Source organism: Oryx dammah, unplaced genomic scaffold (genome assembly GCF_014754425.2).
Source record: "Oryx dammah isolate SB20612 unplaced genomic scaffold, SCBI_Odam_1.1 HiC_scaffold_4, whole genome shotgun sequence".
Classification (NCBI taxonomy): domain Eukaryota; kingdom Metazoa; phylum Chordata; class Mammalia; order Artiodactyla; family Bovidae; genus Oryx; species Oryx dammah.
Window position 1 is genome coordinate 68951424 of NW_024070188.1, and position 16924 is coordinate 68968347.

The following is a 16924-nucleotide window of genomic DNA, read 5'->3' on the forward strand; positions in this document are numbered from 1 at the left end:
GAGACTATTGTGAAGATCAAAAATTATGTATAAAAGTTCCTTGTACATGGTACATGCTCAACAAAAGATTACCCCAAATTATTATCATCTGCTCTGTCATACTGTGTCTTCCTTGTAAATCCATTGACCTTCAGTCTGTTTGACAGTACTGTCTGTGGTTAAATGAGCGGAAGGCTGAGTCATCATCAGTTGTTTGTCTATAGTCATTTTGAATAGTCTCTGCTTCAATTAGTTGGTGATCTGATTTACTGAGTACAGTATAGATTTTCTAAATGTTTATTAACAGAGGGAGCTTTTAGAAAATGCAACTTTCTTGGTTGGAGTCCTTGTCTGTTCAGTCTGCTATAACAAACACCACTGATTGGGTGGCTTATAAACTATAGAAACGGAAGTCTGAGATCAGGGTGCCGGCATGGTTGGGTGGGGAACCTCCTCTGGACAGACTTCCTGTCCCCTCATGTGGCAGAAGGGAGAAGAGTGCTCTCTCAGGCTTCTAAGACCATTAATCTCATTCATGGTGGCTCTACTCTCATGACCTATTTGTCTCTCAAAGCCCTCAGTTCAGTTCAGTTCAGTTCAGTTGCTCAGTCATGTCTGACTCTTTGCGACCCCATGCACTATAGCCTGCCAGGCTCCTCTATGCATGGGGATTCTCCAGGCAAGGATACTGGAGTGGCTTCCTCCAGGGGATCTTCCCATTCCAGGGATCGAACCCAGGTTTCCCTCATTGCAGGTGGATTCTTTACTGTCTGAGCCACCAGGGGAGCCCAGCAGTGTAGCAAAGAGAATATTTAAAGAAAGAAAGGAGAGAAGAAAATGTTTCTAGCAAGGAATGATCCATTGTGTTTCATTAAACTGAGAAATCCAAAAAGATGATGTAACACTATTCCTGGAATTCCACATCTTGCAGATTCTTGTTAGTTTGAAAAGAACAATTTTAAGGAGTGATGGAGTAGAAGCTAGAGAATTAGGTGAAGTTGAGGAAGTAGAAACAATTTGTGGGACCATCTATAGCGAAGTTTGTTAAGAGGGACAGAGAGATTAGGTAGTGCCTGGAAGGCAATGAAGGGTAGAGAGAAGTGAATAACTTTTCTTTAAAATGGAGAAAAATAAAGCATGTCAGTGTGCTCATGGGGTTGATCTAGCAGAGTTATGATTCAAGACTGAGGAGAGAAAGGAAGAGGAAAGAGGTCCTTCTGTTGATAAGAAGGCGGAATCTGTAGAAATGAGTTTGGTAAGAGCTGGGATGCTTTTTCCATTATGACAGAAAGGCAGTGAGAAGATGAATGCAGATGCCCGTGGCCTGGAGCTTTAGAGGTGGGAAGTAGAAAGATTCTCACTGCAATGACGTCTGCTTTCTTTATGATCCATGAGGCATCCTCTTAGTGAGGTTGGAGGTGGGACTGCCAGAAGTTTGAAGAAAGGATCGTTTGTAAAATCAGAGTCTAGGTGGATGGGACAGATAGCTTCCTAGGGGAACTTCAGTGCTGGGCAGTGCTGGGTCCCTATTTGTGATCTCTAATACATGTAAAGGGAAGATGGTCCTGTTGTAGTGCTCTTTAGCAATGTGCATCTACTTGGAGGTAAGTCAAATGAATGCAGATGAAACACAGACAGAGAGGGAGTGGGGGAGAGGAAGGTATTTGTAAGGGAGTGGAGACTGGGACACTTCTAGTCCATAATGGTGTCTATCATGTCCCTTTCCCTGCGGGGTGAAGTCCCTCACTGGAGCCTATGGCTTGTTAAGCAGATCTTGAGTTCGATTTCAGACTCTACTTCATTGTTGAGGCAGCGAGCAGTGTCTATGTGCCATTTCCATGGACCTGGAGGTTAGCATATGAACACAGTGGAGAATGTCTTCTGCTTTGAAGGAGTGAGATTTTGTCTGGAAGATGGGAGAACAATGGCTTGGAAAGTAACTATGCAAAGGAGGCAGACCCTCACCCCAGGTGTATAAGTTCCAAGAGGAAAGAGAAGAAGCTTTTTAAAAGTTCACAGATAAATTCATGGCCTTACGGATACCAATTTCACTTGACAAGATGAAGGGATTGATCTGAGGAGTCTGCCAGTGGTAGGATAGCTTTCCAGGTTTAATGGAAGAAGGGTTTTGAGGGTAGATTGGGGAATGTGTGGAGTAGTGTTGGGATGTGTTTCAGTATTGGTTGGCTAATGAAGATCAAATATTTGTCGTGACTTAGTGAAATTAAATTATTAGCAGCCAAAGATGGAGAAGCTCTATACAGTCAGCAATAACAAGACTGGGAGCTGACTGTGGCTCAGATCATGAACTCCTTATTGCCAAATTCAGACTTAAATTGAAGAAAGTAGGGAAAAACACTATACCATTCAGGTATGACCTAAATAAAATTCCTTATGATTATACAGTGGAAGTGAGAAATAGATTTAAGGGACTAGATCTGATAGACAGAGTGCCTGATGAACTATGGACTGAGGTTCGTGACATTGTACAGGAGGCAGGGATCAAGACCATCCCCATGGAAAAGAAATGCAAAAAAGCAAAATGGCTGCCTGAGGAGGCCTTACAAATAGCTGTGAAAAGAAGAGAAGCGAAAACCAAAGGAGAAAAGGAAAGCTATAAGCATCTGAATGCAGAGTTCCAAAGAATAGCAAGGAGAGATAAGAAAGCCTTCCTCAGCGATCAATGCAAAGAAATAGAGGAAAACAACAGAACGGGAAGGACTAGAGATCTCTTCAAGAAAATTAGAGATACCAAGGGAACATTTCATGCAAAGATGAGCAAAATAAAGGACAGAAATGGTATGGACCTAACATAAGCAGAAGATATTAAGAAGAGGTGGCAAGAATACACAGAAGAACTGTACAAAAAAGATCGTCACGACCCAGATAATCATGAATGGTGTGATCACTCACCTAGAGCCAGACATCCTGGAATGTGAAGTCAAGTGGGCCTTAGAAGGCATCACTACGAACAAAGCTAGAGGAGGTGATGGAATTCCGGTTGAGCTCTTTCAAATCCTGAAAGATGATGCTGTGAAAGTGCTGCACTCAATATGCGAACAAATTTGGAAAACTCAGCAGTGGCCTCAGGCCTGGTAAAGGTCAGTGTTCATTCCAATCCCCAAGAAAGGCAATGACAAAGAATGCTCAAACTACTGCACAATTGTACTCATCTCACATGCTAGTAAAGTAATGCTCAAAATTCTCCAAGCTAGGCTTCCGCAATACATGAACCATGAACTTGCAGATGTTCAAGCTGGTTTTAGAAAAGGCAGAGGAACCAGAGATCAAATTGCCAACATCTGCTAGATCATCGAAAAAGGAAGAGAATTCCAGAAAAACATCTATTTCTGCTTTGTTGACTATGCCAAAGCCTTTGACTGTGTGGATCACAAGAAACTGTGGAAAATTCTGAAAGAGATGGGAATACCAGACCACCTGACCTGCCTCTTGAGAAACCAATATGCAGGTCAGGAAGCAACAGTTAGAACGGGACATGGAACAACAGACTGGTTCCAAATAGGAAAAGGAGTACGTCAAGGCTGTATATTGTCACCCTGCTTATTTAACTTCTATGCAGAGTACATCATGAGAAATGCTGGGCTGGAAGAAACACAAGCTGGAATCAAGATTGCCGGGTGAAATATCAATAACCTCAGATATGCAGATGATATTACCCTTATGGCAGAAAATGAAGAGGAGCTAAAAAGCCTCTTGATGAAAGTGAAAGAGGAGAGTGAAAAAGTTGGCTTAAAGCTCAACATTCAGAAAACGAAGATCATGGCATCTGGTCCCATCACTTCACGAGAAATAGATGGGGAAACAGTGGAAACAGTGTCAGACTTTATTTTTTTGGGCTCCAAAATCACTGCAATGGTGACTGCAGCCATGAAATTAAAAGACGCTTACTCCTTGGAAGGAAAGTTATGACCAACCTAGATAGCATATTAAAAAGCAGAGACATTACTTTGCCAAAACGGTCCATCTACTCAAGGCTGTGGTTTTTCCAGTGGTCACATATGGATGTGAGAGTTGGACTGTGAAGAAAGCTGAGCGCCGAAGAATTGATGCTTTTGAACTGTGATGTTGGAGAAGACTCTTGAGAGTCCCTTGGACTGTAAGGAGATCCAACAGTCCATCCTAAAGGAGCTCAGTCTTGGGTGTTCATTGGAAGGACTGATGTTGAAGTTGAAATTCCAATACTTTGGCCACCTCATGCGAAGAGTTGACTCATTGGAAAAGACCCTGATGGTGGGAAAGATTGAAGGCAGGAGAAGAAGGGGACGACAGAGGATGAGATGGCTGGATGGCATCACTGACTTGATGGACATGAGTTTGAGTGAACCAGGAGTTGGTGATGGACAGGGAGGCCTGGTGTGCTGCGATTCACAGGGTCACAAAGAGTCAGACACGACTGAGTGACTGAATTGAACTGAACTGTATTGACTTAGTGGAAAGGGAAATAGGATGTGGTATTCTGAATCCTCCGGAGAAGGCAATGGCAACCCACTCCAGTACTCTTCCCTGGAAAATCCCATGGACGGAAGAGCTTGTTGGGCTGCAGTCCATGGGGTCGCGAAGAGTCGGACATAACTGAAGCGACTTAGCAGCAGCAGCAGCAGTGCTGAATCCTCACAGGGAAATAGTTCCGTCTTGAATATATATACAGTGGGGGTGGGGAACTTCTCTTAAGCTTCCAAGTGATGTGGCATTGGCAGCTTATAACAATCTCCTTAAATTCGATGGAGTGAATTTTTAAATGCTTGATGAGAACCCAATATCTAGGTAACAAAGATTAGTCACAAAATACCATAGAAGGTTAGGAATGTCTCCAGTGACTAATTAATCGTCAAATCCACTGCATTTCCTCACTGCATTAAAGCGTGCTTTTAATATATTTCCTAGTTAAATGATATTTTATACACCAAAGGACAAATTACCTTGTGAAGGTACTCATTGGAAAGCTTAAGGAATTGTTTCATTGCAAGTTTTCTACATGCCACTCAAACTACTGATGCTACTCTTTTCCACTCTGGAAGAGAAAAATGTATTTAAATCTCATGTAACTGTAAAGGTCGCCTTTTTAGTATACCAGAATTTAGCAAGACACATCTCTAGATTTGCTGAGACATTCTGTTCCATTGAAGTTAAAAAAAAAAAAAGATTCACCTATTTACATTCAGACACTCTTTTGACTAATGATAAGCACATGCATATTAAACAATATTATATCTTATAGATTAAAAAATGAAGTATTATTTAACATTTAAAATCACATTTTTAAAAAAGTCAGTTATGTGGGTGACCATGTTTTGTAATGCTGCAAAATGACTGTAAGCTATTTTGTAGCATATCAGCTAGTTGCTTGTATAACAGACTTTTCTTTAAAAAATAAGCATTTGCATTTTAAAAATCTCAGTTCCTTTTAATATGAACTATTATAAATTTGTCACCCATGTATTCCTTAAATCTTTTATAAGAAGTTATTTATACTTTTGTTCTGTACCATTTCTTGCTCTAAAGAATTCTATAATCTGTTACTTCTGTGTGAACAAAAACTTTTTATTTCTGCTAAAATTATCATTCTAAACATCAAAACTTGTGTCTTTTAGATTTTCAGCCTATCTTTATGCTTTATGATTTGTGGATTTTGAAAGATTAAAAAAAAATCTTCTGTATCTTTGTCTAGTAGCCACAATTTCCTGAACTTAAAACTATTTCCGATTCATTGCCAGTGTTCCTTCTGCTATACCCTCTCATTTACATTTCTCAGAACTTCCTCCAGTTCTGTTCTGATCTTTCTTGAGATGTAGCAACCAGGAGTGCCAGATAGATGCTCTGCACTGAGAATCGTGGCCTAGTGTAAATTCAGTGCTGGATGTGATATTAGGATTGAATCTTCCACATTAGTGCTTCCTGACCTCTTTGCTGTCTGCACCACATATCCATTCCCATCAGTAACATTTTATTTACGTGCAGTGATTCTTCATGAAGCTGAATTTGAGACTAGGGATGGAGTGAGAATGGATAAACTCTTCCAGTGGGTTTTATAATCTCTGGTGGACTCTGTAGTTTTCAAAGGACCTCTAGAGATTCTGATTCTGACATGGGCCCTTTACTCAACTAGCCCAAGCTCATTATTTTAAGGATGGAAATAGAAAGTTGGAGATTTGAATGGCTTACCCCAAAGCATATATCTAGTAAATGGAAGAGGTGGTAAAATTAGGTGGTTTCCTTCTGAGAGCAGTGTACAAATGGCAGTAAAAGTAACTTAGCCTATATCGTATAGTGTGCATACATACTCCTGAGCCTCTAATTTTAGTGACTTTTTTTGCCTTATGGTATTATGATAAATCATGTGAAACTCCTTGAAAATAAGTAAAAGATTCTTATAGTATTTTGTAGTGTCCAGTGTAACTTTTCTAGATTTTTTAAAAAAAGAATGAAATGAGTGATGTGGAGAACTGATACTTTTGAGCTATACTCTGTTAGAAATATCATATAAACTTATATTAGTTTCAAAAATAAGACTATATATAAATACTGTGATTGTGATTTTTATTATAATATGAAGATAATTTGGACTTCTGTACACAGAATTTAGTTTTCTGTGTGTTCACTATTTTTAGTAGTTGATTATGATCATGGTAAAAAAATATGACACCAGATATTTGTGAATTTAACAAATTCCCCAGGACATTTATTTATTAAAGTGCATATTTGCATCCTATAAATAAAATTAATTTCCTAGTATTTCACCAAATTAGGGAAAATCTTTTAAGCCACTGTATTTGTGGTGATTTGTTGTTACAGCAGCAATGACCTGCTTATAGCCACCATAAGAGAAATTATGGGAATGAGATATCAGAGGTATGGAAGGTGTCTGCACCCAGTTCTGTAAGGGAAGTAGAAATTAACCAGGCAGAAAGGGAAAAGTCAGTGGGAGGAGGGAGGCATGAAGAAGGATATTTAAAGTAAAAAATAAAAGCTCTAAATATAAAATAGCGACCACTTTGAGGGTTAGTCGTTGGTTCATTTTTGTACGTAGATAAAGCATGAGGCTTGGAGTGATTAAATAATCTTAGGAGGGGTAAGCAAGGCTCAGATCGTGGAAAACCTAGGTGCCTTAAAGTGGGCTTTAAGGATGATGAAAATTATGTGGGAGGAGGTGGGCACTGCCCTAGCTTTTACAGCTAGTCAGTGGTGGAGCCATATCTGCCTTGATTCAAAACCTGTATTCTTTTTACTGTCAGTTCAGTTCAGTTCTTTTTGCTTTAGTAACCGACAAAGTAGACGTCTCTTAACCATTGCCTAAAAGTTATTTTGCAGCAGTTTCCTACAAAGTGAATATTTTTAAAGGACAATCTCTTTTCCCACTGATGACTAGTAGATAATTTGACAGTTTTACACTAAATGCCCTAGTTTCTGAATTCAGAATGTTCTGCTGGTTACCAGAGTGTGCTGCTGGTATTAATGCAGCTAAGTGGATCCAGTACTGTCTAAGGTCAAGTGCTCATGATCCTCTTACCTCCCTTTTCCTTTGAAGCATCATTTTAGACTTTTCACTTCCCCTGCTAGGCTAGTCCTTCATGCTTGTTAAGTATATAAATGACTCTTACATAGAGACTCTCTGACTTCACCCATGAGGTTCTTAGATGTTTAGTCTTCTTCCTTCTTCCCTAGTCTGGGCATTCTTAGGATTTAATAGAGGTAATCTGTAATGATGTGATTTTTCATTAACTGTTTGCCACATAACCTGTTATGTACATGTTATGTGCATCTTTATTCTTAAGAATATAGGACACTTATGTAAAATGAGTGTTTGACTTCACTAAATTTTATAACTACTAAATTTTATGTGTTCTTAAAATAAGAATAGTCTAATAAATTTATAATTACTAAATTTTATATGAATGTTCTTAAAATTAGATTCATTTGCTTGTGGTTGATTACTTGTGCATGTATACTCCTTTAATTCTGATACTTTTTTTGGTGCAGCCTTTATTTGGTTCTTCTTAGTATTTTTTTTAGTTGATGTTTTAATAATTGAAAATATGGGCAGGGTTAGGTGGAAGACTAAACACCATCACCACCAACCACGCAAATTCTGGTGGATAACTTCTAAATATTAAAAAGAAATATATGCATATGATTTAAAAATTCTTTAAAAATTGAAAGATTTATAATACCATAATTTCCTCCAAACAGATGGGTTCTATTCTGAGAGCATGTTCATAAGCCCAATTTGCTTGTTAATTCCAACGAAGTTAGAGTTGGTACCTAACTAACCCCATCAGCTATATAGTACTGTATTGTAATAGGTTTATAATACTTTTCCCACAAATAATACATAAAAACAAGCAAAGACAAAAAAATAGACACTTTTAATTTTACTGTACAGTACCTTGAAAAGTTCAGTAGTCCAAGCTATATCACTGCTGATTTTATGCTTGTTTCCAGTCATTCTGGGCTTGAAATAAAGGTACCATACTACCATACTCTACACAGTACTGTGCAGTAAAGTACATAAGAACAACCACTTGTAGAGGATGCATGCATGCACATACAAAGTATGCCAGACATGTGAACTAGCTTTCATGACTAGACATGGAAATGCACATTTGCATCTTTGAAAGTTTGCAACCTGAGGTTCATGTGTAGGGGAATTATAGTGGTTCTCTCACAACTCACCACAGCCCTCTCCCTAGGGGCAACGTTTTTCCTCTCCTTGCTTGATCATGTTAATTCTATTTTTAATTTTTTGAGGACTTGCCATACTGTTTTCCATAGTGTCTGTATCGTCTTATCATTGAATTTTTAAAGAAGCAGATATTCAATGTTGACAGTATTATGTCTGTCTAAGCATCATTAACAGTGAAGCACTGACATTTACTATAATTTTCTTTATTTATTTTAACTGAAATTAATAATTGCCTTGTTTTTATATGCTTAGTTTTCTTTGTACCTATTGCTAATTCTTCCCACATTTTCCATGGCCTGACAGTACAATTTCCTACAAGGTCAATCACATTAAGCAGTCTATCACTTCTAATAATTTTTCTTGCAGACATCTCTTCTGGAGACAGTTTTCAAAGCCTGGTGCACAGCCATTATCCTAGGGATTTTCTGTGCTTTCCTCATAGGATCTCATGGAGTTTTTTGTTTATTTGTTTTTGTCCTTTTTTTTCTGTTAGGATGTGAAGTTGATTTTAATGTCATACTAATGTTAAAGAGTGCAGACCTCAACATATTTGACATATGACACATAAGTTAAAATTACAGTACTTTTCACAAGCTTAACCAGTGTACCCATAATAACAACACCTGGGTTTGTCCACTTTTCAAGACTCTGTTTTGCCAGAGTGTCTTCTTTGTTAATTTTGTCAAACTGAAACAAGAAGCAGAGCAGTTGGTATGATGAAGACGATCTTCATCTGATCCGACTTGAATACATAACCCTTTGTCTGAGATCTCCTTTCACCATTAACGTGAGAACCTGTTTGCTTCTCCATGTGTTGGATTTTTTGTTTTTATGCTTCTTAATATATTGTCTTCTTTCTGGATTTACAAACTGAATATTCTAGAGGCCTTCACTCTGTAGCTTCTTGAAAAGTGGTATTTGGGAGGTAATTTTGAAGTCCTGTTATAAAAAGATTTTCATTATTTTATAAATGCTATTATAATGCTATAATAGTGACTTACTTGTAGTTCAGATGGTAGAGAATATGCCTGCAATGCAGGAGACTTGTGTTTGATCCCTGCATCAGGAAGATGCCCTGGAGAAGGAAATGGCTACCCACTCCAGTATTCTTGCCTGGAGAATTCCATGGACAGAGGTACCTGGTGGACTACAGTCCATGGGATCACAAAGAGTCAGACATGACTGAACAACTTACACAGAATGCTATAATAGACTCTGAGAAATATGGAGATGCCAAAGACTGCTTTTGCCTATTGTGTGTTTATGGAACTGGGAGAAAGACAAGAAATCTCTATGATATAGTTAAAGTAAAATGTAAGAGTGAGATAAGATCACAGTCTAAGGGTTTTTTCAGGATACATGTGATAAATTTCTGAAGAGGAGTTTTGACTTTTGATGAACTCTGGGCAAGGAAACCTAATTAGACTGAAATGTTTTGGAGGAAGTAGTCCTTAACCCTTAAAGGACTGGAAGGATTTTGATAGGTGAAGATAGTCAGAAGGACATATGTTTTCAAATTAGTTTATTTATTTTAATTGGAGGCTAATTACTTTACAATATTATGCTTGTTTTTGCTATACATTGACATGAATCAGCCATAGGTATACATGTGTCCTCCATCCTGAACCCCCCCCTCCCAAATCCCTCCCCATCCCATCCCTCAGGGTTGTCCCAGTGCACTGGCTTTGAGTGTTTCGATGCATCAAACTTGGACTGGTGATCTGTTTCACATATGGTAATATACATGTTTCAATGCTATTCTCTCAAATCATCTCCCCCTCGCCTTCTCCCACAGAGTCCAAAAGTCTGTTCTTTAGATCTATGTCTCTTTTGCTGTCTTGCAAATAGGGTCATTTTTACCATCTTTCTAAATTCCATATATATGCGTTAGTGTACTGTATTGGTGTTTTTCTTTCTGACTTACTTCACTCTGTTTAATAGGCTCCAGTTTCATCCACCTCATTAGAACTGATTCAAATGTGTTCTTTTTAATAGTTGAGTAATATTCCATTGTGTATATGTAAAACCACAGTTTTGTTATCCATTCGTCTGCTGATGGACACCTAGGTTGCTTCCATGTCTTAGCTATTGTAAACAGTGCTGTGATGAACATTGAGGTATATGTGTCTCTTTCAATTCTGGTTTCCTTGGTGTGTATGCCCAGCAGTGGGATTGCTGGGTCAGATGGCAGTTCTATTTTCAGTTTTTTAAGGAATCTCCACACTATTCTCCATAGTGGCTGTACTAGTTTGCATTCCCACCAACAGTGTAAGAGGGTTCCTTTTTCTCCGCACCCTCTCCAGCATTTATTGTTTGTAGACTTTTTGATAGCAGCCATTCTGACTGGAGTGACATGGTACTTCATTGTGGTTTTGATTTGCATTTCTCTGATAATGAATGATGTTGAGCATCTTTTCATGTGTTTGTTAGCCATCTGTATGTCTTCTTTGGAGAAATGTCTGTTTAGCCCATTTTTTGATTGGGCTGTTTATTTTTCTGGCATTGAGCTGCATGCGCTGCTGGTATATTTTTAAGATTAATTATTTGTCAGTTGCTTCATTTGCAGTTATTTTCTCCCATTCTTAAGGCTGTCTTTTCAACTTGCATATAGTTTCCTTTCTTGTGCAAAAGTTTTTAAGTGTAGTTAGTTTCCATTTGTTTATTTTTGCTTTTATTTCCAATATTCTGAGAGGATCCTGCTGTGATTTATGTCAGAAAGTGTTTGGCCTATGTTTTCTTCTAGGAGTTTTATAGTTTCTGGTCTTCCATTTAGATCTTTAATCCATTGTGAGTTTATTTTTGTGTATGGTGTTAGAAAGTGTTCTAGTTTCATTCTTTTACAGGTGGTTGGCCAGTTTTCCCAGCACCTCTTGTTAAAGAGATTATCTTTTCTCCATTGTATATTGTTGCTTCCTTTGTCAAAGACAAGGTGTCCATATGTGCATGGATTTATTTATCTCTGGGCTTTCTATTTTGTTCCATTGATCTATAGTTCTGCCTTTGTACCAATACCATACTGTCTTGATGCCTATAGCTTTGTAGTATAGTCTGAAGTCAGGCAGGTTGATTCCTCCAGTTCCATTCTTCTTTCTCAAGATTGCTTTGGCTATTTGAAGTTTTTTCTATTTCCATACAGATTGTGAAATTATGTGTTCTAGTTCTATGAAAAATACCATTGGTAGCTTGATAGGGATTGCATTGAATGTATAGATTGCTTTGGGTAGTATACTCATTTTCACTGTATTGATTTTTCCGATCCATGAACATGTCATCTTTGATTTCTTTCATCACTGCAGAAGGACATTTTTATGTGAGTATAAAATTTTTATGTGGACATGGTATTACAAATATTCTAGAGGAAAAGGAACCTCCCACTTTGATTTGAATCATTGGACTGAACTACGAGGTAAAGCTGGAAAAGTAAATTAGTGATAGATTATTGGAGAAGGCAATGGCACCCCACTCCAGTACTCTTGCCTGGCAAATCCCGTGGACGGAGGAGCCTGGTAGGCTGCAGTCCATGAGGTCGCTAAGAGTTGGACACGACTGAGTGACTTCACTTTCACTTTTCACTTTCATGCATTGGAGAAGGAAATGGCAACCCGCTCCAGTATTCTTGCCTGGAGAATCCCAGGAATGGTGGAGCCTGATGGGCTGCCGTCTATGGGGTCCACAGAGTTGGACATGACTGAAGCGACTTAGCAGAGGCAGCAGCAGCAGCATGGAGGATTATTATTTAGTTACAGGAAAGCAATTTCAATTTGTTCTGTAGGCAGCAAAACACTGTTGGAGATTTTTCAAAAGTCAGTGTTGAGATGAGGTTGATGACATTCCAGAATATTATGTAAATGGGATCACAGTATGTAGCTTTTATGTCTGGCTTCTTCTACTTAGCAAAATGCATTTGAGGTTCCACCCATGTTTTTGCATCCTTCATTTGCATTTAGATTTTTATTGCTCAGTAGTATTCCATTATGTGCATATGCCCCAGTTTATCTATTTATGGGTTGATGATATTTGAGTTATTATCAGCTTTAGACCATTATGAATAATGCTGCTATGAACATTTGCATTTAAATTTTGTGTGGACATGTGTTTTCATTTCTCTTGGGAGTAAGATTCCTGGCTTGTATCTTTAAGTGCATGGTTAACCTTATTAAAAACTGCCAAACTTTTTCAGGATGGCTGTACCATTTTATACTCCTACCATCAACTGTGAGAGTTGCAATCATTACACTTTGTAATTTTGCCAGTAGTTGGTTTGGTCATTTTCTTAAAGCCATTCTAATATGTAGTGATAGCTCGTTGTGGTTTGAGTTTACATTTTTCTGATGATTAATGATGTTGAGCATCTTTTCATGTGATTTTTTTTTTTTTTGCTATTCATTTATCTTCTGTGTTGATATGTCTATTTAAATTTTTCATCCATTTTTTTTAAATGAATGCATTTATTGATATGTAAGAAAGATGCTTGTTTATTGTAAATTCAAAGAATGCAGAAAAGTTCTAATAGGAAAGTAAACCACACTAGAATCCAGCACCTGGAACTATTTTAATGTTGTTAGTGTTCCAGACCTTTCTCCCTCTATCTGTATATACAGATGGATGGATGCTGATGAATGGATGAATGACTGGATGGACAGTTGGAAAAAATATGTACATAAAATCTTATTACATGTGCTGATTTTTAAATTGTGGTATAGTTCATGAAATTTCACCCTTTTAAAGTGTACAATCAAGTGGCTTTTAGTATCTTTTCCCTGTTGTGCTTCATCATAACACTCTTAATTTCAGAACATTTAGTCACTCCCCAAAGAAACACACAACCATTAGCAAGTCAATCCCTGTTTTCTTTTACCTTCCAGTCCTACTCAACAACTAATATATTTTCTCCTTTTATGGATTTGGTCCTCTTAAATATTTCATATACATGAAATCACAAAATATATGGCCTTTTGCATCTGCTTTTTTCACTTGGCAGAATGCTTTCAAGGTCCATCCATATTGAGCATGTATCATTATATCATTCCTTTTTATGATGCAATAATATTTTGTGGATGAATATACTACATTTTGTTTAGCACATCCTCTCTCAATTGATGGATATTTGGGTCAATTCTATTATTTGACTCTTCTAAATAAGTAATGGTGGATTTGTGTACAAGTTTTTGTGTGGATATATATTTTCAGTTCTCTTGAGTTTAAATACTTAGGAGTGAACTTGTTGGTGTCCATTCATAAATTAAGTTGTTTTCTTTTTATGGAGCTTTGAGATACATGAAGTTTTACAGATTGGGTTTACAGGTGTGTGTATCTCTTAAATCATGCAACTTCAAGATATATGCTTTAATTTTTGGTGTAGAGTTAATGAATGCTTTATAAAAACTTGATTGTCTGATGTCTTCTGAATATTATTATGTGAGCTTAAAGAACCAATTTGCATTGATCTGAAGTGTTTAAAATATGTAAAGTAAGTCTTTTAAATTATTTATTTGTATCTTAACCATTTATTCAGATATTACTTCTTTCTAGAATTCATTTAGTCACATGTATGAATATTTATTGATATTACCTTTTGAGTGTTGGTGGAAGTCACTCAGTCATGTCCGACTCTTTGCAACCTCATGGACTATACAGTCTATGGAATTCTCCAGACCAGAATACTGAAGTGGGTAGCCCTTCCCTTCTCCAGGGGCTCTTCCCAACCCAGGTATCAAACTCAGGTCTCCTGCATTGCAGGTGGATTCTTTACCACCAGGGAAAAATAAAATGTATGGGGACTAACTTAATGTACAATTACAAGTTGTAAAATGTGATGATTATTTTATGATATGATATGATTTTGTTAATATTTATATCTCTCACCCACTCCTTCCTCTCAAAATTTACATTACTATTAAGGATTATTCAAGACACACATAGAAACAGATCTCTTAGTTACATTAGGTACTTAAATAAAGGTTGCTTGGAGGCTGTGTGTTAATTTTTCTTTAGGATGTGCTTGCTGTGGCCTGTCACACTGTAAGTAATGGAGATGTGCCTGTCATTTTGTTACTTGCAGCATTGCTGATAGACAGAGTGCCTTGGAGGCTGAGCTAAGGACAGTGCAAAGCTCTCACAAGGATCTGGAGAACTTCCTAAAGTGGATACAAGAAGCAGAAACCACAGTTAATGTGCTTGCGGATGCCTCTCAGCGGGAGAATGCTCTTCAGGACACTGTCCTGGCCAGAGAACTCACACAGCAGATGCAGGCAAGTGCATGGGAAACTGTGCCTTCTATTAATTTTTGCCATCCTCTTTTGATCTATCTACATGCAAAATTTATTACAGTTTATAGGTGAGGCTATCACCTTATTCAGTTATGAAATCCACACTCCTCTGTGAATAGTTGGTTTCCAGAAGTGAGGTCTATGAAATACTCTTAGTTAATCATTAAGGAAAAAAAAAATACCTTGTTTTATGGAAGTGATAATTATTCATTTAAACTTATAGGCTCATAACTATTCTATTTTCTGTCATCTTAAGCTCTATTACAGTTAGCCTTATTGAAACCTGATTTATCAGGGCATTACCTTTTAATATGAAGTTGTTTCTTTGTTCATTTATTGTAAATACTTAATATAAAAGCTGCAAAGGCCCTGTGGCTTAGTTTACAACTAAGAATATTAGGCTTGAAGGTGTTGCTTTTATGTCTTTAGCTTGATAACTACAATTGTAACTGCAGTCTGAGGTTCAAATTTTCTTCCACATGAAATATGATAATACAAAATCTTTCCTTTAAAAGAATTTTTGAGGAATCTTGTGAAGCATGTCTGAATCTTTTTTCTGCCCTAAGTGCAACTCTTCAGTACCCTTGAATTTCCCATTTTATTTGTGCAGAATGACCTATTCTTGCCAATCACAGGCCTTCTCCCTTAGAATTCAGTCTTAAACCAGCTTCATTGGAGAAGTCTCCTTGTTTACCAGAGTTTTACATCTGATTGCTTCTTTATGCCGTGTCATTCTTACAACATTTTGACAGGTATTATTTCTGATGCTTGTGAACTCATGATCCATTGTCATCTGTTGCCTGTCTACTCCTCTCCTAGTTGATCGTGTGGTTCTTCAAGGGCAGAGATCACATTATTCTGTACTGTTGCCTATGCAGAACTCTGTGTGGAAATTCTAAGTAAATACTGACAGCTGCCCTTGGGCCCTAAAACATCATCATTATGAAATACAGTGTGATGACCTTTTTTGAGTCCTTTCTTAGAAAATCTTTTCCCTCAAAACATCAGAATGTTAACAAATATTTGGGTCTGGATGAAGGGTCCAGAAACTTTCTTGGAACAATTCTGATTCTTACAAATTTTCTCTGTTTGAAATTATTATCATTAAAAAGTTATAAATTTTTTAAAAAGACCCTTTTGGAATAGACTTATTAATAACTTATTCCCATGCATATTGACTGTTAGAGTGTTTGATGGTTGAATTCTCAAGATTAATTCAACAAAAGTCTGTTTACTTACATTATTTCTTATATTTTATTCATTGATTCATTACATAATACCCTTGGGTCTTGATAATGAGAATGAGCAGGCAAATGTTGAAGATAAATCTGTTCTTTTTGTGTGTGTTTTGTCTTACCCTCTGGAGTCCTATGAAGTCACTATACATGTTAATTGATAAGATATTTAGCTATCATCTCATGTTTAGAGGGTTATGGAGAGCTCTGAATGTGGCTGTATGCTAGAATATATTATTTTTTTATGATTTAATGATGTCTGACCCAATAATGCTCACGGATACTCAATTTATATAATGATGTTAAACTCAAACATATGCAGGTTGTGCATTTGAGAAGGTAACACTTTTAGACAATGAACAAAGGAGGCTTGAAGTGAACCTTGATGAGCACCAGTAAAACATAGACCTATTTTGGAGTTTAATAATGTCTTTAAATATATTTTATCCTGGGATATATTTTTACATAGTCAAAAATTCTTCTCAATATTTAATGAATTATTCAAATTGTGGAAAAAATACATATAAATAGAGATGTTTAAAATCTTTTTGAATAAAAATAACTAATATAGGACTACTTGTCTTATGGCAACCAGCGTCAGGAAAAAGAGGTTACTGACTAAAGAGGTTACTGTTATACATTATAACATGAATGCTAAATGCTTCTTGAAACTAATTTAATGTTGCTAAAATAATCTATTTTGTCTCATAAGAAATAATAAAGAGGGCCTTTATTAAAAG

The 16924-nt window shown here is 37.1% G+C and overlaps 1 protein-coding gene across 12 annotated transcripts in view; it reads left to right on the forward strand.

The window, feature by feature from the left end:
- UTRN (utrophin) overlaps positions 1 to 16924 on the forward strand; it is a 547129-nt gene that overhangs the window by 279970 nt on the left and 250235 nt on the right. For all 12 annotated transcript variants that reach the window (XM_040238622.1, XM_040238626.1, XM_040238624.1 and 9 more), the window contains one exon: positions 14742 to 14931. In XM_040238622.1, the coding sequence (XP_040094556.1) occupies positions 14742 to 14931 (190 nt within the window). The remainder of the gene's footprint in view (positions 1 to 14741; positions 14932 to 16924) is intronic.